Source organism: Melanaphis sacchari, unplaced genomic scaffold (genome assembly GCF_002803265.2).
Source record: "Melanaphis sacchari strain LSU unplaced genomic scaffold, SCAv2.0 Contig54_pilon_pilon, whole genome shotgun sequence".
In the NCBI taxonomy this organism is placed as follows: domain Eukaryota; kingdom Metazoa; phylum Arthropoda; class Insecta; order Hemiptera; family Aphididae; genus Melanaphis; species Melanaphis sacchari.
Genome location: NW_020271380.1, coordinates 315,000 through 342,419, shown reverse-complemented (window position 1 = coordinate 342,419; position 27,420 = coordinate 315,000). Strand labels below are relative to the sequence as shown.

Genomic DNA, 27,420 nt, shown 5'->3' with positions numbered 1-27,420 from the left:
ACGTATCCCACTGGAGCGATGGTAAAACGCACTGATAGATGATTATGATACTATACTATTGACATTTACAAAATAATTCATCACAATTTATAAGTTACAATTTGCTTACAATATTTATTATTATTATTTTTTTTTTTTTTTTTTTTGTATTGCATTATACACGTTGGCAATGAGATCTCGTTTCAACTATTTATACGAATATACATTTGAGCAGGATCGTAAATTTTTATGTATATTTTGATATTATATAATAATATGTAACATAAAATTAAATAACACTAATGAATAATAATACGATAATATTTAACAATGAATACTACGAAGGCAGTGGGATACATATTTTTATGATATATTTTATAAATACATAAATATAATGTTTATGGTCTAAGCGACTGCACAAGAGCTCAAGTTTTCATTTAAATCATCACTGTGCAATTTTTTTTTTTTTAATTTCATAATTTTTCAAATTATCAAACGCAATAATATTAAAATATAACATAATATAATGTTGTGGTTAAGTTTAGAGACAAATGTACGTATATAAATATGATAGGGTTTTTCGTTAACACCACATACAGTTACAAAGTCTTAATTATTTTTGTCTTTTTATTTTACAGTTGGAGGAGTAGTTCAACAATCATATTATCAGTGCTTGATTGAATTACATATCAAATAAATTGTATAATGTTGAAATTAATAATGACGAACGTTCGGCATATTCGTATACTATTTCCCTATCAATATAATTTAAAATAATGATAATCGAGATAAGTCATTGCAGCTGGTATCTCAAAGAACGTGCAGTATATTATTAATTATTATACAGGTAGGTTCAACTGTGATAAAGTTGAGAACTTTCATTTGAAATTTATTCTGATTTGGTCAATATTTCGTGCGTCAAAATAAGTTTTGAGGTTAGGAATGTGCGTTCGTTATACTTCAGGACGATCGCGCATTGCTGTAAATTTATAATAATGGTAATGATTATGATAATAATATATTAATAAGGACGTTTCCAGAGAAATGTCTATTTGATAAAGTTCGCAAAATAATATAATATTTAAAAAAAAATATTGTACGCATGTCGTATATAATATGATATATTATGTATAACATATATTTTTGAGATCCAATCCAATTGTAATGATGAAATAAAAATTATAATAATCATTTTTCGTCTCTTTCAATAAATATTACAAAAAATTAATATACATAAATATGGGTACCTTTGTGGGAATAACATTATCGATACATATATTTCTTAAGCGGTGCTTTCATAGTATCATTGCATTTTGTTGAGAGCACTAGAAATACGTATTATGTAATATTATAAGTATACACTTTTAACCGTAGTGTTGACAAAACCAAGGATGGGCTAGCAATTTTCTGAATAACTTTCAACGGGTTAAGTTTAGAAAGAAAGAATAATTTCTGTGAATCTAATTTCTACGCGATTTCACGGATGAACATAAAATATCAAAACTCAAAAATTATATAATTTCGTTGAAAACTTTTTTACAGCAATACCTTTACTAAAGCGTTACAATAACTGTACCTACATAAAAAAAAATCAATTAAGTTGTTTTAGAGGGGATGAAAACCGATAAAATAAGCCATATTGTTAGAATTGAAATAATATCAACATTTGCGACGTCGTTAATGCCGAGGTTTGTCCGATGAACAGCAGGATTGGCGCTCCGGTGAACTTGTGTGTCCACCTCAAAAACTTCAACGTCCCTATAATCTCCTCCGGTCGTCCTGTCCGTCCGTTTCACCTAACCCCACAAGTCACCAGTATAATACATATTAAACGCGTATATCGTTTGCGTCTGACGCGTTTCGTTGTTAAATTATTACTACTATTATTATCGCGATACTTCCGGTGAATTTATGTACGGATTGATTTTCAGACACAGCGTGTAGCGTTTTATTTATTTATTTATTTTTTTTTTGTCTCGTGCGCAAGTCTGAACAACGGTTTTGTCGCCGTCTGTACGATTAAATATATAATAAATAACAATTCACTCGAGCCCTTTGCCCTGCGTCTAAGACACCGCGTGAACAAGTCAATACGATTTCACAGCTGTAGTTATTATAGGTACAGTCTACGAGTCTTGCGCACGGTCCGACGGCTGCGGCGTGTGGGCGGCGAACGGGTCAGACGAACGAGTTTTCGCCGTTCGTCGGGCAGAACTGCACCACCGGACCACCGCCGGCGGGCCCTTCGGCGGCGACGTGCGTTTCCCTGACCGACGAAGACCTGGCCGGCCGGTGGGTCGGCGGCGGTTGCAGTTGTTGGACCTGTCGCTGTTGCTGCTGTGGCCGCTGCTGTGGCCGCTGCCGAGTCCGCCGGTCGTCGTGTAGCGCGGCGTGCACATAAATGGCGCCGATGGTCTTGCGGTTGCGGTCGCGGCCACCGCCGCCGTCGTAGTCGTTGTTGTTGTTACGCTTGAACGCGGCCGCGGTACCGGCCCGGCCGCCGCCGCGCAGGTACCTCACCGAGTTGCTGTAGTCGAACGCTTGGCATATCTTGCCGGACAACAGGGCCCGGTAACCGTCCCGGAACCTGTGGTTGAATATGGCGTACAGCAGCGGGTTGATGGACGAGTTGGCGGCGCCCAGCCACTGGGCGACCGGAAGCGAGGCCACCGTGTAGCTCTCGACGGCCGGCGGCAGCGTCCAGAACTTGATCAGCGTGAACGCCACGTACAGCGGCAGCCACGACACCGCGAACAGCACCACCACGTACATGATCATGGTGATCACCTTCATCTTGGACCGCTGCACCATGTTGGCGCCGTTGTGCATCGGCTCGCCCGGCACCTTCCGCCGGCTCACCTTCTGCCAGATGAACATGTAGCACACCGCGATCACCGTCAGCGGCAGCATGTAGCACAGCACCAGGTTGGCCAGCACGAAGTACAGGTTGCCGCTCTCCACGGTCGGCCACGATTCCAGGCATATCTGCAACGCACGGTTATTAATATCATTGCAGTTGTTTGAAATTGCATGAGATGGGGGGGGGGGGGGGGGGGGGGGGGGGGGGGGGGGGGGGGGTGGAAGATATCTCACCAAAGTCAAGCGCGCGTACACTAGTCGCGTGACGCTTAGCATTATAGCTGTCACTATAACTACGATGACTGCTTATTGTGTGTGTGTGTGTGTGTGTGTGTACAAACTCTTTATTACGCCATATATAGCGCATTTTACGTTAGCAGTTATATTTTTTATTCTATTTTTAAATTTTTTTCTTTCAATTACGATTTCAACACAACAAAAATTATCATCTCCGAGTATTTTTTATTTTTATTTTATTTTTTTTTTATTTGATTACGGTTCCAACACAACACAAATTATTGTCGTCTTTGTCCTTTGAGTATTTTTTTTTTTTCATATTTTATTTCGAAGCGAGTTATGACAATTTTGACGTTTACGAACAGTTTACAGTTTTAAAACGACCGTAACTTATTATTTAATGATATTAAAATCTAATCGAATATTTATCTTATAAAGACTCTCCAAAAATACCTAAATGATAATCTTGCGTTCACATTTCATAAAGAATCGATTTACACTAGTTTTAAGAATAACAGAGTAATATAAATTATTGTAAAAGAGGTCCCATATCGACAATAGCTACTACTCAATGAGGATATTATATAGAAAAACGGTTTAATATGGGATAAACCTACGATTTATGAATATGTTATTTACAGTTTATTTACAAAATTTCTACCTTTTAAAAAAAAAAAAAACCGGAGTCGTGTTTTTTTTTAAATCAATTCTGAATAGCTTTTAATAAACAAATAAAATAACTAATGAATCTGTGCAAATGAGTAATTTGGATAATCTTTAAGTTACCGAAAAATAAAAACGTTATATGGCATACATGGTTAAAATTTGATTATACCACTGTCAACAATACTGTCTCTGTAAGTTTATTCCAATCTAAATAATTTTAATGGATAAATTACATGATGCGACTTCTTTTTAAATCAAGAAATATTTTTTGTTTATTTAATCTTAAGTTTTTTATGAGAAATAATATTGCATTAATTTAGCATTTTAATATAATTTAATTTAATTTTACTATATAGATAAGTGATAACTAAGTAAGAATTAATACTGATGCTGCAGTTAAACTATTTTTAATAGGATCCGATAAAAAAAAAAAAAACATAATATAGTCGGATGGTAAATATTATAATGTGCATAACAAATAAAGTAACATATTGTATAATACAAAAATATAATATCCTAAAATGACATTATGCAATATTAATATTACACGACACTATATTGCAACTTTGCAATCACCCCCTAATATTGTAGACATTCTGCCCTATATAATATACTTCAGTTTTAGGGTTGATCTAAGTATAAATTTAATCTATGACTAAATATTATATTATTATAACATTATGTGACATTTTACTTAAAAATTATAATAACATAAATATTGGTTACGTTTAGTAATAACTAATAAGATTAGGAGCATGAACAAACTATATATTTTATAATATAAACTATAATCAGAAATAGAGAATAAACCCAGTTATTTCGTATTGTTATTTAATGTATTTTTTTAAACCTGTACTTAACTGATATGTATTTTGGTAAACAATTTTACTGTTTATGTATTTTACCACGGAACTCGGAGTAAGCCCCGTCGAGTCGGCTTGCTAATAGCGCCTCGACGCTCCGGGGGTGTTGGACCCGAGGCGCACGACCGCGTGGACTCACCGAGGACGTGCGCTCGCCCGCACCGGGGACACACTTGAGGAAGAACTCGTGGTGGCTGTGGATGTACCGCCTTAGTAGAAGGGGTTTGACTCAGGCGATAATCCGTCGGGCCCTGGCCGCGGCGGTCACTCATTATAACGCCCGAGGTGAGGCGGCGCCCTGGGCGGGACCCCCGGAGTCATCCGGGTTTACCGCCCAGAAGAGATAACCTCGCGGTTATACAAAGGGGCTGAGTGTCTCCGGGGTAACCCGGAAGAACTGGTCGACCTCGCAACACACGGAAAGATGTTTATGTATTTATGAAGTTCACAATTTTTTTTTAATGGATTTTATACTGAGATTTAGTACAGTAGCCCTATACTTTTGACAATCAAAACAAAAATTTAATTTAATCATTATTCTCAATAATTAAAATAAATACTAAAATTATTGTCTACATCTTAATGTTGTTCATTTATTTTAAAGACGACTACGACTAGAAACAGCTGAAATACAAACGTCAAACGTCAAACACACAATCGACGAAATGTCTACTAACCTATATTTAATTACTCGTAGAAACGTTTTATTATTTATTCTCTTGTCCGACTTTAATACATTATGACTTCTTTAATAGTGGAACTTATATTTACTTCTCGTATACTAAAATTATCGTTTATTTTAAGCTGCAGCAAATAGTATAAATTCAACTTTAAATCATTAGATGTATAGGTACTTTCTATAATATCGACCGTAAACGTTTACTCGACTTAATTAATTTTTTTTGCAAATTGTCGGAGAATATGCAAATCGTTTCAAAATAACGTGGCTCTTTAATATTGATAAATTCTTCATTAAATCTGTACATTTATCTGTGATGATGCGTTCTTCAAATAACTCAAATCACTTAAAAGCATTAAATTAAATCAAACTTAAAATATAATTACGTACCTATATTATTAATAAACTTTGTATTAGTACTGAAACTATAGTTCAAAAATCAAAAAATATTTTATATGTATAATATACATAACTGTTTTCAAGAAAAAGGTTGAAAAGGCTAAATGTATGTCCAAAATAAATAAACGTGTACAATAATATGTATATATTATATCATATACTCGTACATTGAGATCTAGTGTAATACTTTAATAAATTCAATCTTTTATATGTCGCGTGTTTAGTGTGATTATGAAAATAAATATAAATATTATTTTTTATTAATATTATGTAAGCTAGAACATTTTATATATATAATAATTTAGCAGGTAAATAAGTTTACAATTCAATTATTGAAATAGTGAATATTAATTTATGATTAAGTGCCAAGTTGTCAAAAATAGTTATATAGTTTTATTTTATAATTTGTACATTGTGTATAATTCTATATAAAAACAAAAATACAAATGTTTTCTATAAAGATTATATAAGATTGTATAATGAGACTTGAGTAATAAAAAAATTAAATTACCGTGACTTTCACTACAACACGCATAACTAACATTACTTTGAAAATCAACGTCTTATACTTAAAAATACACGTTCCGATTATTTTGTGCTCTTTAAAAAACATGTTTTTTGAAATTATCAAATAATATCAATATTTCAGATTTTTGTAAATTTTTCTAAGGATGAGATCTGTTTAATTAATATTTTTTAGAAAAAAACTATTAGATAAGAAATGTTGACGAAATCTATTAGGCTGTTTTTAAGAAAAATATTACAAATACACATATATTATGCACAATTTTTGCTCAATTAATATTACTAATATTATTGGATGATGATTAATTAATAATTACTAACAGGTCCATTATACATAAATCTTGAATTTCAAAATATATCATTGACGATATTCCAAACAATTATAGGAGACAAGAATTTATTGGTAATTTTATTTTGCAGCTATAAATAAACCTAAAAAATACTGGTAATGCAGTCGGTTGATCCTACCAGAACGAATTGCTTTATTTGAAAGCCGTGATAAATTAATGCACTTGAAAAACGATTTTGAGCCGAGCTCAGTTTTTATATAAATAGTCAATATATTTTAAGATAAAATTCCGCTTACCTAATGGATTTTATAAAACAAGAAATACTTAGAAATAAATAAAAATTGACGTCTCTGATATAAAAATATATAAAATATATCTACTATATTATAAATTTATAAAAAGTATTGAGATTTTTATTCTTGTTAGATAATGTTAAAACTCATTTTATTTAAAATAAACTAATTTCACGTTGGTTTCTAAATTTTTATAATTTACACGTTTTTATTATATTTCAATCGCATTAATTGTTTTTGTTTAATGCATTTTTCTATTTTCAGTATCATTTAATTACAATTTTTATATAAAAAAACCATGATATAATTATTATAATTAGCATTTGTATTTTTTATAAATAATAGACACAACACATTCCGTAAATTTAAGTCTTTACATTCCAGCGATTTATATTAGTCTGCTATGATATAAATCATAATGAATAATATACGTATTTGTAAGACTGGAAAAATAAGTCTGCGAGATTATGAACGTAAAGTATAAGACGGGACGTTTAACAGCTGTACCGGCTAGGCCAATGCTTCGACATCAGCAACAACAACAAAAAAAAAAAAAATTTAAATGCATTAGTGTAGAGCGTGCAAGTCGGGTGGTGTATAATATCTTATAATATTTCAAAATATTAACATGACAGTATATATGATACGTATTATAACTGTCTTCTGTCATGATTGTATGTAGGTATTAAAAGGTTTTAAAAGTCACTAATACTAGTCATACTAACGGCATATTACTTGTGAACGCTTAAAAAATGTTTGTCACTAATATATAGTAATAAAATAATATGAGGCATGTGTAGATATACAAATAAATAATTTGCGAGACGATAAAAATAAATAGTTATCGTGACGATACCATTCTCACTAACTCTATGATTTTTTTTGATTTTTTTTTTCTTGAAATATATACGTAAAATTTTACTATCAACTGGCAATAAATATGTATTATAATAAAAATTTTCCAAGAGTATTTTTTTGTTTTTAATTTTTATGTAATCGAATAAATTGTTTTCCATATATTTTATTAATATGCTTTAAAAAAATATGACAAGATTATTAAAATAACAAAAACCAATATTCGTAAAATGGTCACCTGATTATCGCTGCCTTCCTCCATTGGCTGCAGGTCGAAATAAATAGCCCACGGCATAGTGATAGTGAGCGAAATGATCCATATTATGGCCACAACCCGTTTACAGACGCCTTTGCCCACAGGGTTCATGGGGTAACAAATGGACAAACATCTTTCCACGGAGATGGCCATCAACGTGTTTATCGATGCATTCACGGACACCCCTTGAAAGTACGGCACAAGTTTACATATGACCAATCCTAAACGCCATTCTGTAAAACCACAAGTGTTAAAATAGCTATAGATAACCACACATAATGTTATAACATACAATTTATTGAATGTATATTATTTACTTCAACTCAGTTTAGGAGAAAGATATTTATTTTGTTAATATTATTTTCTGTGTCCAAGAAAATTATTAATCCTTCTTATTTATTTATACAAACTCCTTTTTATTTGAATAGTTATTTTTTTTAAATTCTCAGTAGAACAAAAAGTGTATTGATTTGTAAATGATGTATGTGTTTTTTTTTGCTTTTCTTGTTTTTTTTAAAAAAAAAAAAAAAAAAAAAAAGTTTTAATTATCAACTTTGAGAGACGTTTCTGATAGACGATAAGATTTAATCGGTACTTTATATAGATCAACATTAATTAAACTTAATAATTTTCAAAATAATCAAAGTATATTGAAATATGGATACAATTTTAATATTACATTTAAAATAATTGTTTAATAACTTTGGGTACCAAATTTATATCATTTTCACTTTCCATTATATGTAGTAAAAATACATAGCATTAAATTTAGCACATTCATTAAAATAGTTACTCAATGGCACTCAACATCTATACTAAAGCAGACTTATTACATAATTAATAATTTTTTTTTTTTTTTTTTTTTTCATAAACATTATTTTTTTGTTTTATTTTAATTACAAAGATCGCAATTAACAAACATATTTTTCAATAGTGGTTAATACAAGAAAATCCAGATAAAAGAAATGTTCGTCCAAGCTGTAAATTTCTGAAACCAACTAAGCCTACTATTTTTATTCTGTTATCCTAGTACAAAAATAATATGGCAATATGAAAAATTGACGCAAAAAAAAAAAATAAATAAACACTTAAATTAATAGATTTTACATCAACTTTTTCAGAGTAAATTACGCGTCGTTTTTAATATCTCCAGGGTATATTTTATTTTTTTATTTCTCTGTATGTTTTTAAGGAATAAAACGATAGTATAGATATTTTATATTATAAAGTATCGTATTAATATATATTTGTATCTCCAGTTTGTTGATTGAACCTGCAATGATATATTTACATTGGAACGTAGTAAATAAACCTACCGAAATTAAAACTGAAATTTAAATTTAATGATTGCATAGATGTTATATTATAATACGCAGCTGTAATGCGAATAACAGCTTCCTATTTAATAATTTTAATGAGATGGTTCTGGTTTGATAAACTTCACGCATGCTTTACCAAGATTTTCTTTCACTACAAACAACACGTCATCAAAATTCCGATATCCCATAATGCAATTTCAATATATGTATGCTTGAGTATGTTGAAAGGGTATATTGAAATCGATATTTGTATTGCATACACGTTCAAGACAAATTCACAGTTTGAAAACTGCGTTTTTGTACCCTTAACCTTGACCTCAAAAAAAGACTTCATTTAGAGAATACGTATAATGTGCTTTCATTCGCAAAATTAGAAATTTAAAATTTTCCTCGTCTCATTTTACGCTTTAACGCTGTAAAAATATAGTCCTATACAAAGCGTTTTGAGTTATTGACAAACTTTAAATACAATTCCTCAACTGTTATCTCTCAAAGAATTTCAACATTTTTCATCTGGGTGGGTATTGTTTTTTTGTACAAGCATACAATTATATTATATTATATTTAAAATTTAAAATTCCGATGTTGCGTTCAATGCATTGCCAAACAGTTTCCTGTTACCTATAACTCGGAGTATATATTATGTACCTAAACAGCAGTAATATTAGTGGCTGCTTGAGTTGGTATTTTTTTAATAAAATTAAATTAAAATATTCACATGAGTGATGAGTGATTAATATACTTATGAACTAACTATGTTAACTAAATTGTATACGACTATACGCGTAATGCAAAATTCGTTTGGAGGTCACGATTGAATGCAATTTTTTTGTAATTTAATTTCGTGTCACACAGTATGTATGATATACAATAATTATGATGATATTGTAATAAAAATAATTTTAATATCCGCATCCTAGATTAGATTTCCTAAGATAAAGATTAGACCTAAGATTTCTGGATTTTTGTGATTAATACAGTAGTCATACTGATAGTATGGTATTTCGGAAGAAAATATCAAACATTTATGGCAGTTATAGACGACCAACATTGAGATTATATAATATATACAAATGTATTTCGATCATTCACTAGTCTAAATGTGTTATAATAATAATAATAATAATATCAACAATAAAGATAACGATTTATGAGTACTTGCATATAGTGTTGGATAAACCGCATTCATGTCGGGATCATTTGTGAATTGCGTATCAAATAATATTATATAAATAACGAGTGACATTCGGTCTACAGTCCCCGAGAAATGGGACGAACTGAACTTTTGGATAAAGTTTTCGTCTCCAATTGCTTTTATTATGTTCTGGTTTTTGAAGTTCACGCTCCGTACCGCATTTACTGTTTGCAGTATAAGATAATAATATAACAATAATAATAATAATATATGCACACTGGCCGTAAGAATGCAGGTTTGTTATCGGGTATTCAAAGCACGGACGTAGCTAAATTGCCTATACGGGTCGCCGCCTTGTTTCGCCTTGGCAGTCTACGGGCTAACCCTTCGAATAATTATATATTATTATTCGGACGATGTGTTAATAGTAATAAATTAATGCAGAGGCCATGGTCAGAAAATGCGTTTTCCGGTTATCTCGTTTTTACACTACAGATACAAATCATAATATTTTTTGAATTCATTGTAGCTCTCACGATTATGATGCATGTTATTATTTGACGTAGGTGCCACAATAAAATATGTTGAATATTATTATTATTGTTATTATTATTATGATTCCAAATTCAGACGGGTGCACAAAAAAATAGGCGCAAGTCTCGCCCACAAAGCACTATACGATGTAGTATATAACATATTATGTTCATATAATAATATTCATGAGCGGAAAAGATTATTTTGTACTTGGTAAATAAAAGCATCGTCACGCAATGCCACGAAACTCTTTTAGTGGTAGTAATAATAATAATGGCTGTTTGTATGTGCGCCCGTTTAGTAATGTTTTTACAGACGCGAATAATATTTTACTGTTGAATTCACTGACATTAATGGACAATTTTAAAATATTTGAATATTAAAGTATCATGTAGACCTTTAAATCTAAAAATTTTTGTGCAGTACTATGTTTTTGTGTTGAGGACAACAAGAGTTAAAGAGGTGGGTATCGTGAGTGTGTATGGTTCAACAGTGCGGAATAAAACTTAAATTACTTAAAATGTACGTTATGTTGACGTCAATCAATGGCTACCGCATGATCATCGTCAACCGAGTTCAACGAACGACGTATTAAATAGTAAATAATACAGAACAGACTAACGTCATTCTCCTTGAGATATAGTACAAATTATTTCTAGAATTATTTTACGTAAACTTACCGATTATTCGTTTATTTAATTATATTTGTTTAAAAAGAAATGATGGGCCTCACTGAGAAAAACTCGCGACCATGGGTATTAAATATATCGCTACATACATCATATTACAAATAATCATAAATTTATCACGTGTAATATCATAGTAATAAATTAAATGATTAATATAATTATGTATAAACAAAAAGTTAAAAAAAAAAAAAAGCAGAAAGTAATAAATATACAGAGAAACCAAATGTGTATAATATAATGACTGTAATAATATTCATAAAAATCGTAAAATAGCAATGTAATAATGATTGTTTAATACTTTATATAGATGTAAAGATGTATCCATTAAATATAGTTTTCTAAAGATTGCAATTTTATTTAATATGATAGTATAATAAGTATTTTTAAATCGAATAAAAATCTGTATCATAATATTATGTGAAATGTATTTATTTTTTTTACAAAAAAAAAAAAGTGATAAACATAAGAAAAACCTTCTTAACCGAAAACGTCAATTCGGTTTGTATTTAATATTTTAACATATATTTAATACATTTTACAGTGTATTTAATATAGCCATTTTACTGTATAAAGTACACTTTGGGAAACAATTTAATTTTTATTTCATCAAATTTATATACTTATGATGGTTCATATTTTATGAATAATGATTATTCCAACCTTTTACAATACATATTCGCTTTATATTTTAGAAAATAAAATATTATGAAACATAATCGTGAACAAAATATGGAGTCACTATTTATTATATCATACCACGCTGGCTTATCATAAATCATCAGATTTAAACATATTTGTTAACACTGTTTATCTTTCTTTTATTAAATTTAACCATATTACATAATAATTTTAATTTCACAAAGAAAAACTTAAGCATGAGTAATATGTTTTTGACAAAATTCCATGTGTAATATCAGTTGTAATGATATAGAATACACTTAACTATCTGTGTTATATGTTGTAGCATGTATTTTTTTTAAGAAAGAATATTTGAAATTTTATTATCATCTTTAAAAAATTAAGTAATACGCATCATTGTACGTATTTGTGAAATTCATGAATTTAATACGCATATTAATATTATTTAACTGTCATTTACGTAATTTACTTCTAATTATTACAACTAATATTATGTTTCAACACCAGAAAAACATTTTACTTGATAACTTATAACGTGATCGTGTGATAAAAAGTGTCAAGTGACGTTTAGGAAAACATTGAAATTCATGTAAAAATTGATCATTTAAATTGAAATTAAACATAACTTAAATCAAAAAAGCTATGCAAATCGTAAAAGATCTTTAATATAATTCAAATAATAATCTATAGAATCTGCAATATCGAAAAAAATTCTTTAGAACAGTAGTATTTCTTGTGGATACATATTAATAAAACATAATGTAATATGTAGTTATGCATATTTTTTAATCGTTAATCTATATCAATAATAAGAATAAATGGGTATTAAAAATAAAAGCCATATCATAAATAAAACAAAATTATTGACTGTATTAATTTGAGAAACTGAATAAACCATATTACGTCATCTATAAAAAAAAACCAAACATTTTAAAAAATAATTAGTGAATTTAGCTATTTATAAGCAATGTGCTTTATTATACACGATGAGATTTTATATTATTATCTTGCAATCCACTTGTCGTGACATCTGAACGAAACTGATTGGTTTTTGTATTTTCAACGAGATAGAAAACATGGGTGTTTTGTTTTTTAGGTAAACAAGACTCGTTCTCGTTTGGTACATCCATTGTAAATTTTACGTATTATACACATAATATTACATCACAGTTGTATAATGTATAGTAAACATGCAATTATTTATGACTTTTACTTTTATATGTATTATTGTTTAACTCTATAACGAAAAATAACTTTATACACGATATATACTAATGATTATATTGTTCAACTAATATCAACGACGTCGTAATGTATAGCTGTAGCGAGTGGTCATTTTAATATGTTTTTTCATATTTACAGCGATTAATACCAATACAGTTTTTGATAATCAAATAATATAACCGTTTTAAATTCCCACAAGTTAGTTATAACCACGTTTATGTGGTCATTCATCATGACCCAAAATAAGAAGACATTTTTTATACTCCTAATTTGCACAAATAAATCGAATCGTTGTATCTTTCATCAAATAGTCGAAATATTAAATATATATATAAATATAACAAACACATTTTTTTTTTCAAGTCTTACAGTGTTTTAGTCTACCAGAAAATCGTCCAATCGTTTTCATAAATTTTCCAATATTTATTATTTATAATTTCAATGTATTGAATGATATTTTAGCAAATGCTTAAATTTCAGCTTGCAAAATATTGGCGTATTTTTCGAATTAATTGATCAAAGTAGATAAACAATTTAATACAGGCGTATAATATTTATTCATGTTTTCTTGTATAATATAATTGTTGTATATGTTTTTATACAGAACAGGCGGATGGTAGTGCGCAAGGGTAAGTGTTGAACAACCCAAATAATTCGATATATTTTGAGTTTACCGCGATGACCCATATTCAGGCCGGCACCTTAAAGGAAATTAATGAAACACACTTGAATATAAATCTCACAATTCACAAATTAGCAGTTGAATAGCGTGCTATAACAACGTGCATTTAATAACTACTTCAAGTGTTTATTTAATAATTTTATATTTTTTTTATAAATATATATATAACAATATCCTAATATATTACCTAAACCAAAAACATATAATATATATATAAACAAACACACATTTTATAAAATTACAGATAATGTACTGCATAAATGAACATCGTATTATTTTATATTCCGTCTGAATGTCTGATTCTGTAGGAAACGTTTTTTCCTTTCTCAACAGCAGTTTTTGTTTTGTTTTTTTAACCAATTAACGTTTTGTCATATTGTTGCTATTGGTTTATTTAAATGAAGTCTCAGTATGTTGTTATTTTTTTAGACCAGGATCGTGGGAAAAATAATAGAAGTATTTTATAAAAACGTTATAATATGATAATATTCTAACTCATTTTTACGTCAAAAGTAATATAAAAACAAATTTTCAATTAGCGTGCATATATTTTAATGTTATATTTGTGCTGTTATTTTTAACAATTATTGAACAATTTAAACGTTTCTCTATTCAAATTATATAATTTTGTTTAAACATACAAATATCGTGGTGTAAATATATAAATTGTTTTTTTCTCACATTAATACTGTTTAAATTGTATGTTACAATTTCACATATATAAATTAAAATCTAAACCAATTTTCATCAAAATTTACTGCAATTGTACACAATGTCAAATTAAATATATCACTACTAATAACTTTCTAATGAAATGAGTTACATTCAAAATTATTATAGCAACCAAATATAACTAATAACTGAACATTCAATGTTACTAAAAAAACAACTGAACATGCGACCGATTAACAAATATGATGAGATATAAATTGAAATTTAAAATTAGTTGGATAGGTGTATTTTCGATCAAAAATACTCCTGATAAAACAAAGTTAAGTTATGTTTCATTGAACCACTACCAAACGATGATCCTATAATATACCTAATACAATACAATTATACAACTAGATTTACATTTTTATAACTATTTAAACAATTGGTTTATTTTAAAACTTTGCATAAATGACAATATTTCACGGAGTTTATAATATGTAGGTAGGTAAATATTATATTTTAATACTAAATAATAACTGCTACAATATAAATATTTAACATAATATTATATTATGTCTAAGTCTTATTCAAAACTTATTGGCTTATAATTTCTAAATAAATCTTATAGATCAGAGATTATTATACAAATTATAATGTTAGAAATTAAAGCTGAATATTTTCAATGCTGCTCACCTATGGTCTGATAAATTCAGATCGAGAAACTAACTTAAGTGATTTAAACAAAATTTAGTAAATCTCGTTGTTTTATATATTCGCTTATTTAAAAATATATACATCAGAATATCAAAATAATCAAATAAAATATATAAAACCATGCTATATTTTACAATAAAAATGGCCATATCAATTCTTTGTTTATAAATTGTGACCCAAAGAATTTATTTAATGTAAGTGACTATTAAGGATGATAAAATGATATTAATTAATGACCTACATTTATAGTATCTTATTAAACGAAATAGATATATAAGATGTTATATTAATAAAAGCTAAAATACAATTTTAAGCACTTGTAGTTTATAACAATTGTATATACAATCTAAATACAACATTAACACGAATTTATATTTTAACTATTATTTCTTAAACTAGTTTAACTAACAGCAAACACAATAATGATATTTATTCTTGAAAATTACATTTACTGGAATCCATTAATTATCTTAACGGTATCTTGTTACTATTTCGTACGTGACTAATACCTTACTACAAGTTCCGTGTACTACACAAAAATCATCTAGTTAAAATAATTAATGGTTTTTCTATGCAAGAGTGAACAAATAAAAAATGTGAATTAAATCTTCAGATGAACATCAACAAGTAAAATTTTTGGGTGATATATTATAATGTATATACAAGATTATTTATAATGTTTTTGATTTTTGAACATAATTATTATTGAATCTAAATAGAATACGTCTTGTACTTAATACCAAATTTTCTATGTACATTTTTAATACAAATATAATTTATAAAAACTTTAATCATTTAAAGTTAATATATTATTTTACATTAGATATGCATATATTTTTTATTTGAAAAAATGTAAATGATTAATTTTTATGCGTATAAAATACAGTAGCAATTACGATAGTTATAATTAAAATACAATTATTTTTTTCAAAGCAGCAAAAATAAACAAAAATGTTTAACTTTACTTATTATTGAATATCTTTGATGAAAAAATAAAATAGTTTTTATTTTAAAAAAAATATGTTTTTGGTTATAGGTAAAAACTTCAGTGACTTTAAAAAAGTGAAACTAATTACTTCTTATGAATAATTTTAAAATTACAAAAAATTATTTTGAAATAACTCGTCAAACATAGACATTTTTGGGTAGTTTGGAAATAAAGTTTGAACGGTTCCCGATTTTTTTACATCTCTGCATAAGTGTTATTTACGTATGAAAACTACTTCGCAAACGTTAAAAATGTACGCTCATGCGTTTCATTTAAACGTGAGAAAAATACAGTACATAATATTATTTTTACTCTCTTATGTGGACCACAACCATATCACGTCTTCAAAAGCCGAGTTATCTGTGCAGTTTTGTAGTTTCGGTAGTAATAATATTATTTTAAGATAAATATTATATACGAATAAACGATAACGTGTGGCGTTTTGTTTTTCTATTTATCAATATAGCATGTATTAAAACTGTTAACCAAACATGGAATAATATTATAACGGTGTAATAAATATAAAATGATTCGTCGAGTATGTTCATTGCCATAATTTCATTTAATAATTTAATTTATTAAAATGTATAACACTTCTTGAAATGTTTGAGGAGTATCTCATTGCAATATAAACTTCTGGTTCTCTTACGAGAACCTCAAAATATTATTTAGTGGATATTTTTTTTGAAAATGTCAATGTACTTACATAATACAAAATTTGAATAAATATTTTTTTTTAATTTTTTTAAATGTTTATAACAAGATTGATAATTCTTAACTTGATTCCACAAAAATAAAAAATGGGTTTAATATTAGATTTAGTATTGATGATTCTGACCATTTTTATGAAATTTAAATGTATTATTAAAAGATTAATATTGATAAATACAATTAGTAACATTTTAAAATTACCATAACCTCCATATCTTCCAAAAAATTACCATGGATCTATATTTGCCATTAGAGTACAAAATTAAATACCTAATCTTGTTCAAATTTTGATTATGATACTCAAAATTCTTTAAGAAAAAATATCTTTTAAATGATTCACTTTAGATAAAGTAATCTCAATTGAAAACCAGAAATTTGTATCGAAACAGGACCCTCCTTGAATATTATACCAAAAATACTAACATCTTAAATTCTAAAAAACAAAATTAACTATTCAATTTAAAAAAGAGGGGGGTAGCATACTAAGGGTAAACCGAATTGTATTCATTTAAATAGAAACAGATAATTAGTTAAGTCTGTGGAGGCTGCTATAAGGAATTACTTTTGTTTTTCATTTACTTAGGTACTCATTCCTTGGACACTTGTGATAAATTGTATACGATTAACGGTATTGTGGTAGATTATTGGGTAGAGCTTAACTCAACGGAAAAATGGGGGGTATCCTAACCTCACCTTTTTTGCATCCATAAATTGACAGATTGAAATCACTGTATTAATTAATGATGAATCGAAAACAAAGACATATTTATGGTAACTCGCTAAAACGCGCATGTTATGTACGTTGAAATTTCTAAAACGCAAATTCACTGAATTGTGTATGAAATTACTCGTAGCTAGAAAATAATTATTGAAATCGGGCAAATATTTCGATGGACAAAATGGTAAAGCGGAATTAGGTTATCGAATAATTTACTCTGTGAATCGTTTACGAATACGGCTAACATGGTACAAAAACACGATGACTTATTTTGTCTGTCCACGTTAAAGAAATGAATTCAACACATCAAACCGGTCACTCGACTAAAATCGTATCAAATATTAGTGTAGCCATTAATTCATGTATTGTGCTCAATATTGAGGAATGTTTTGACTAAACTTATAAAATTTAAATTTGTGAATACCTAGAGAAGAGTTTTTTAAGATACACGGCAGTAATACTAATCGTGTAGAATATATACTTGATACAACCATTTAGTTTATAATCGGTACTATGTAATTTGATATTGAAACTTTCGCCTGAATTATTTCACAATTATTTAAATTTGTTAATTATTTTCCCTCTTTTTATGTCGTATTACTTTTACCATTTTAATAACATTTTATGGTGATTCTGTTATAGTTACTGTATTTTAAAAATATATTGTTCACATATTATCATATATATATATATATGTGTGTATACTAAACAAATAGTTATGATTTGATTAGATAAGGTCTAATTATTATTTAATTAAGATTCATGTTTATGCGTATTAATTTAATTTTTTTCGTTAATAATAATAAATAAATAATAATGTTACATGCTACACAACACGCAATACTCTTGAAACAAATGTTGATATGGTAGAAAGGTGGGTGTTAGGACAATCGAGAATACAGGGTACAAGGTGGTTTAGGGGTTCTGGTAAAATTAATTTGTAATTTATAATACTTTGATATTTTAGCCATGTGAAGACCACAGCTTATACTTGTCTAACTGAAGACTTAATACTGATTTCAATAAATAAATTGTATTTGATTTCGTTATGTGATTTAATTTGAGTGTAGATGATATTACGTAAATACAACTTATTAAGTGTAAAAGAGTTTTTTTTTTTTTTTGTATCAATATACAACTCCAACGTGAAAAATAATAAAATTGTGAACGTTTTAAATTATTAAACTTCATCATGATATCGTAACCAAGTCATAGGTTATATTATACTTTTTATTAACACAAAAAACAGTGAAACATTTAAAAAAAAAATACCTATATTTTGTTAAATGTTATATAGTATAGAATGATCATGAAATACGTAGATGCAGCGTGATATATTTGTTTTGCATGTAGGTTGGTTTGAGTAGAAAACTAATAAATAAAAACTTAGCAATATTAATCAAGCGACGGTATTTTTTCAAAACCCAATCGACAAAAACTATAATATTTTCATTTCGTGTCGTGTACGAAAATCGTGACGGAATGCTATGCACGTGTATCCCGTTCTGAGTATTTTGTTTTCTTGTCTTAAAATCTGATTTTATCGATACTACACGTTGATAAATACTGTCTACTGCTTTTATTATTACTATCAATATAATTTTGTCCGGACCGAGCGAATGTAGTTGTATTTTAGACTGAGACGACGGTGTCGTAATACGTGGTTTGGAAAACCGGCCAAACTGGCTGCCATAAAACATACTATTATATATTACAGCAGACATATTATAAATTGTACTGTAGATGTATATTATCGAACATTATTACGACGGAACTCATTATCTTATTATGTATATGACGCATTGTAATAAAAGGCTGGACCACGTCTAGCGTATCACGGTGACTAGTTAGGAAGAAACAATTAAACACTAACGAAATATTGTCAACGGCTTATAAAATATATTATTATTTATTAATACTGTTGAACGAACATAACGAAAACATATTAAAAATCAATACTTGACGATTTGTGAACGTGATTAATTTACAATGGAATACGATTTTGTAGTTTTTAAATGGCTAAAACATACGATTAACAAATTAAAAAAAAAACTATTTGGTATAATTTTATTATAGTTGAATTGGAGCAGTTTTTTAGAATTATTTTTAAGCTTATATCAATAACAGAATGTTTTTTTACAAACATTTTAAATTATTTTCTCAATCACTGAATAATTATAAAACAGACACACACACACACACCACACACACATATATATATATAATGGATGACTTAATAGATACAACTCTATTAGTCTATTATAATTTTAAATTATGATTTTTAATAAATGTGCATAAAGATAGAAATTTAGCAGCTTATAAGCATCTAAGACAATGGGTTTCTTTTAAACAAAAACATCGATAGATCAACAGAGATAACAATTAATAACGATGAGAATACTGTCCAAAGCAATCACTGAACTGCTGCCGCTATAGCATACATACATAACAGATTAATTTCATATTGATTGCCAGATATTTAGATATACAGTAGATGCCGCTTATAAGACTCACGGATATAAGGTTCAGTCGCTTATTAGACTCAAAATCGTCTGGAACGGTCCGGACGTATCCAAATACATAAAAAAAAAATCAGTTTTAAGACTCAACACTTCGGTTATAAGACTCAAATTTCGTAAAATAAATAGTAGAAAATAAACTTTTTTGGTTATAATTTAGAAATAAATTGGTTTTGAAAAATGAAATAATATTCGTGTTGATTATTTCTAGTTTCTGTTGGTACCTTATAACGTATAATAATTTTTATCGCAGATAAAAGTTCACATTTATTGCAACGATAATTATAACGATTATAATTTTAGTTTTTTTTATCAAGATTATTAAATTTATTCAATAATAAAGTATGTAATATGTAATATGTGTTCATGTATTAAAATCAAAGCAAAATATGTAGTAAAATAAAATTTATAAATACGTAATTAATTTTTTTTTCCATTTCGCCTATAAGATGCATTCGGTTATAAGACTCACTTTGTGCTGGTCCCAAAGTGAGTCTTATAAGCGGCGTCTACTGTACTAGGAAATGAAAAAGCAGATCAAGGAGTACTTAAATATTAAAACAATCTCCTGGACGTCATATTATTTTGATATTGAGAAGTAAATAACAAAATATATACTAAAATAAACATTATAAAAGCAATATCAACATGTGACTAAATTCCGGATTGATATGAAAATAAAAAACTACGATTGATCGTTTTCAAATAAGTCTCACTCTCTCAAAATGCAGTAAGTTATTTGATAACTAAACAAAAAATATTAAATTTGTGATATATGTGATTTCCGCTTAATAATAAACCACTCTCTCGTAAAATTTCAAAAATTCGATTGCAATCAATCGGTCGTAGGGCACTTTGTACGGTTATAAATAAAAAATAAAAAACATAGGCTGTTTTACTATTTTTTAATATTAACATCATTGAATATGTCATAAAGTTTGAACTATTTCATGTAAAAAAATATGTACGTATATTTTGCATATATATATATATATATATTTATAATTACAAATTTTCAGATTATTGTATATGTTTATTGTAGATTTCAAACAGAAATAAACTAATATATTTATAATATGTATTATATTCAGCTTTAAAATATGTATTAAAGGAAAGTGTATTTTGAGAAACATTGAATAACAATTTCAATAGGTATTTTTTTAACTGATAAAAACACTTAAGGTGTTATCATTTACATTTTTTCACAGTTTTCTATTTTCTTTGTACATTTTAGATAATTATAGATATTGTATTTATACCTGGCTTTGACAGATACAGATAGGAAAAAATCCTAAATTTTTATTTTATTATATAAAAAAAGTCTATACTGTATGAGTTATCTTAAGTGTCATTGAACCAATTTTTATCATAATCATAATTGAAGTCGCGCGATTTGAATCTAAACTTTCGAGTAATTTTTTCGTATCTATTTTCATATTTTTAAATATATTATATATTTATTTTCATCGTAAAAAAGTCAGAATGTCCTCGAGGTTAAAATAAAAAAAAAAAAAAAATAAATAAATATTGCTCATTTACCCCAAATGAATTAGTTAAACCTTAGAACTCAACTACCAAGATAATATTACAAATTTAATTTAATTTCTCAAAAAAATCTGTATACCTAACATAAATACAAAACCATGGTACATTTTTAAATGTACTATATCCTAATGATTAAGTAGTCAATGTATTTATGATCAATAGTAAAACATAGAATACCCAATAAGTTTAACTAATACTTAACATGGATCCTTCATAACGCCCATTATAATAATATTGACGCGGAGTGGTAGGAAAAAAAATATTATGAATAAGCTACTAACTATCATTCTAACCTAGATCATACCACGTTCGCCTCGAAATTGTAATGAGCGCATAAAAGTTTTATAATATCTGCGCGGTCGGTGTGTTCCGGTCAAGTGGAACCCTTCCGGGTGTGTACACAGCGCTCGCGGTAATCATAAAGATAGACAATGCACGAAAGCCCGCGCTAGCTGTCCGAGTCGTTGAATAAAATATGATCACCGTCGCCAGGAACTCGTATATTATAATATTAATATCATATTATATGATATTATTATTAAAATTTTCATTATGTGCACGTTATTGTATGGAGGGATCCGTTGTGTACCATATGTTATACGTACGATTAGGTTTGGATTTTAAAATTTTATATTGCTACACTACCTGCAGTCAGGTAGATACCAAATTTAATAATAAGCACTATTCTCTTGAAAAGTTTAAATGTTAATTATCAACATTGAATATTATAAATAATATAATATGTTCTATAATATCATATTATATAATATATTAGCTATGCATTTACAGAATTCATAAACGAAACTTTATGTAAATTTAGCAGTTAATGTGAAATGTGGATAACATAATATTATTGAATATAACTTTTTAAATTAAAAAAAATAGCTATAATAATAAAACGTGTTTGATACATTTATTACTATTATGCAAAAAATAAAACATAAACGTTAAAACATCCATAATAGAATGGTTTTTGACAAAATAGAAATAAAAACAAATTGCTAGAAAAAAAAATTATTTCTTTGGATTATAAAGTGTTGAACTGTTTTATCATGATTTAATATTCTACTGTCACTACTGTAATACATAATACAATATGTTTACAGTACCTTCTACACCCCACCCCCCACCAAATAAAAAAAATTCTTTTAATTATAAGACAATACATAATATAATGGTGTGCTTTTTTTTTTCGAACCTAGACCTTCAAGACCTTAGGCTATTTTTGTTTAGGTACGTTCTATATTATATAATAATAAAGATACTATATCTATATAGGTATACAAAATGGCTATATATACTTACAAAAAACCACTTTTTCCCAAAACTCGTTATTTTCCACAAACGTAATAATGTTAGTATACACATGCGCATACTTACTCATCACAATTAGTTGAAAATTTCTTTTCAGTTAATTTTATATTTTGTTTTGTTTAGTGGGTAATGCATTTCACAAAAAGAAACTATGACCATCTCGCCAGCATTTTTTTTCGTTACACAATAGAAAAATAAACTTTTTTTTTATAATTTGTAATTTTTGCCATACAAAAATAATTGAAAACTCTCAACAAACGCGCGGAGATTCCTCCTCTTTCCCCTGTGGAATTTCATCGGAAAAACAATGACAACGGTAAAATTATACTGTATATAGGTATTTAATATATATGTATTATAACAGAATAAATAACAATAATATATTAAACATTTTTTACGATGACAAAGCTACGTGAGCAGTGAGCACTATATAATTTCTTACGCTATTATTGTGTATACTGTATAGTAATCTATATAGGTAGATAGCGCGTTTTATTAGGGCACTGATGTTTTTTATTCATAAACAAAGGAAAATATGCAGCTATTATATTATATATTATATTTTTAGGCTTTTATGTTACGTGGTAATCATTTAAATTATTCAATGTTTGCTCAAATTTTTATCGAATTATTGCCCACAAATGATTTTATGACATAAATACACAACCACTAAAAAGTAATAATAAGTAGGCTTATAAAGTTTGTAAAAATGTATATTTTCTTAAAGGCAAGACACCATTTGCAAAAATTACATCTTGTTTTTCGTCCACGTATTTTCGCTCAAATATTTTTCAAACTACTTAGTTCTTTCCCTTTTCACCCAAAACTAGTATAGCATTTTTTGACCACATTTTTATGATACATACTTCTGTAAACACTTATTTTAAGCTATTTATAAATAAGTTACAAATTTAATAATTATATTATAACAATTTATATTTTTAATACTAATTTTTTTTTTTTTTGTTTATAATACACCTCCTCGTGATATTCTCTGTGGGTAATGTTAAATGGCTTTATAAAACTAATTTACACTAATAAATAATGAATTGTTTCTTAAAGTGTGTATTATAAAAGTGTGGTCAAAAAATACTACAATATTCTAAAGAAAAAAGAGAAAGTAGTCTTAAAATATTTTGGGTGAAAATAATTATATGCAAAAAGAGTCCAGCCTTCTTAGGTATCAATTCATTTTTTGAGTAAATTTACACATTTTTATACATTTTTATAAACTGATAATTTTGATAAATTAATATTAATTTCTAAAATTATAATGCTACTATAGCCTTCATATCATAAAAGTCCAATTATTATTGACCTATTATCTTTGTTAAAAAGTGAAATAACTCAATAAACTACAACTCCAGATTTCAATTTTATTTTAGGGCTTCTAATTGAAAAATAAAAATAATTAAAAAATTAATGTTGTTGCAAAATACGTTTGAAATTACAAAATATTTTAGCGTAATCTAATTTTTTTTTTCATTATAAAAAAGATTTGAAAAATTAAAAAAATTAAAATACCATAAAATTTGAATTGTCTAGATCTTAAAAAAAAAAATATCAATTTGACATACAATATCCAGTTTAATATACAATGACAAATGCTATGTAACACAACTAATGTCCATACTTGGTAAAATTACGATATTTTTAATTTCAAAATTTTGAAACAATTGAAATAAAATTAATCAAATTTTGATATTTTTTATCATGGAACTTACAACACTATTATCATTAATAATTTTTTATCATTTATGATACATTAATATTATTCTAATAACTATATATAATAACTAATAACTTGTTTGATTTCGGGAAATTAAATACTAATGAAAAACCAATTTTTACGACTATTATTTATTTTTAATTAAATGTTGATTTTATCGATTTATCGGTAACTTTTAAAACCATGTACAATTTATATTTTTTTCCTGTGCAAAGGTGACCGCGCAGCCGCACGTACCCATTTGTACTATCTTCCGAATTTATCAAAATTAAGTGTATTATTCGTATTCTTATCGTTTTTGATTTGGCCAACTTTGTATCGATGTATTGCTCCCTTGTTTAGTGATCTAAGTGCTCTATACCGGACTTCGTATTTGGTGTACACATCCAATACGTGCTTAATTTCGTTTCGGTATCCATTGATATCGTTCAATGTGACCAACAGCTCATCCACATCGTTTTTCAACGACCACAGCCCCGTGTCAAGATCAACGATTTCCGATTCGGTATAAAACGATCCACTTAGACGTTGTCTGGCTATATCGTAATAGTTTTTTAGGTCGATTACGTTTGTTCTCAGAAACGAACAGAGCTTTCTGAGTTTCTTCTTGCCCCTGTGATCCACGTCACTGCGATCCAGCGTCACATTGTCCGAGGGTTCTACTATAGACACGTATTTTGATACGTGATTCGATTATTGACATTTTCAATCATTGTGTAAAATGAAGCAAATTTGAAATGATCTATATCTTAGTATAAAAACTAAGTACTAAATTAATTAATTTAATATGTTTCTTATTCAATAGATTCATATAACTATTTAAATATTATATTCACTTAAAATTAATTAATAAATATAAATAAAAAAAGATAAAAGTATTAAGAAACGTCAAAAATTAGAAATATACAGACGAGATACAAATAATAAGAAGTAAATATAAATCATACATTTATTTATATTTATATCTGTAGATATATAAAAAATAAATGTATTTATTTATTTTTAATATAATTTAATTATTTAAAACTCGAAAAAATGTTGGATACAATAATTTTTTTTCCAAAATATAATTTAACATAATCAGATGACTAAGAATAACTCATTAGATAGATATCTAAATTAAAAATTAAAGATTAAAACATAAATTAATTTTATTATTGTATAAAATCTCAACAACTTTTCAAATATTTAAAAACTTAACAAACCAGAAATATGTAAACTATTAATGGAGTTATTTTATTAAAAATGATTTAAATTCTTGACCATTTTTCTTTTTAAATAATAATTACTAAAAAATTTTTCTCATAGAATAATTTTAGGTACTTTTATAAAATTTAAATTCGTAACCTATTGATAGTAAAATAACGATGATAGCATAATAAAATGTATGAATAAATAATAATTTATTAAGCTATACATTTTACTAGGTAGCTTGAAAACCAATGATAATACTAAATGAATAATATAGGATACATATCGAGAATTCATAAAACCATTATTTCCATATTAAGCCAAATTTCCTATTTTCTTGAAACAACTTACGTTTAAAATTATTTTCTTGTATAGTGTTGCAGGAGAACGGACAACAATCACAAACCCATTTGTAAATTTTATTGCACAGCCCGCGATGAAATTCATCATCGTTCATACCATTTTCCGTTTTTTTTGCTTGATATCGAAGTCTTGCGCTTTTGTTTAACGACCAAAGTCTTACGTAACGGTTCTCATTTTCAGTGTACATTTTTAAAACGTGTTTTATTTCATGATTGTTCCCACTGATGTCGTTTAATATGCCCATCATTTTCCAAACGTCTTCATCCAATGACCGTAATTCTGGCTCCAGATAAGCAAGTTCAGATTCAGTATAATACTCGTCGCTCATACGACGCCTTTTCTTGTACACATTTTTTAGATCGTCCACGTTCTTTCTTAATAATGAACAAAGCTTCGTGAGTTTTTTCATGGCTTTGAGATCTACGAGTATGCCGTTATTATTGGCGTCCGCGAGCAAATGATTCGGATTGCAGTTTACATCAAAATCAACAGGTATGTTCCCAGCAAAAATATCAGATAACTTCTCGAAATGTTCTTGGATCAACACGCGTCGATTTTTTACGGTTTGATGGTGGTTCGGTGATATTTCCCAATGGTTCATTTTCAAGGCTATATCATTTGTACACATTTTTGTTTTACGTCCTTAGGACTTAGGTTCTTCCACTTATTATATGCCAATAATATATTTTATGTTTTGTTATTAGTTAAAAAAATTTACTTAATCAAAAATAATATACCTACGGACAAGGTACAACTACCTAAGTACCTAATTAGACAAATAAATTAAAAACTGAACTTAAATATATATTTAAAAAAAAAAAAAATAAAAAAAAATATTACTTATGATCAAA

At 27.7% G+C, this 27,420-nt stretch overlaps 1 protein-coding gene across 2 annotated transcripts in view; it reads right to left on the bottom strand.

The window, feature by feature from the left end:
• Positions 1-1,154: 1,154 nt before the first annotated feature.
• Positions 1,155-27,420, bottom strand: part of LOC112599749 (neuropeptide SIFamide receptor-like) — a 47,191-nt gene continuing 20,925 nt past the window's right edge. For both annotated transcript variants that reach the window (XM_025346805.1, XM_025346806.1), the window contains exons 3-4: positions 7,884-8,134; positions 1,155-2,964 (exon numbers count right to left, since the gene is read on the bottom strand). In XM_025346805.1, the coding sequence (XP_025202590.1) occupies positions 2,158-2,964; positions 7,884-8,134 (1,058 nt within the window). In that variant the 3' untranslated portion in view covers positions 1,155-2,157. The remainder of the gene's footprint in view (positions 2,965-7,883; positions 8,135-27,420) is intronic.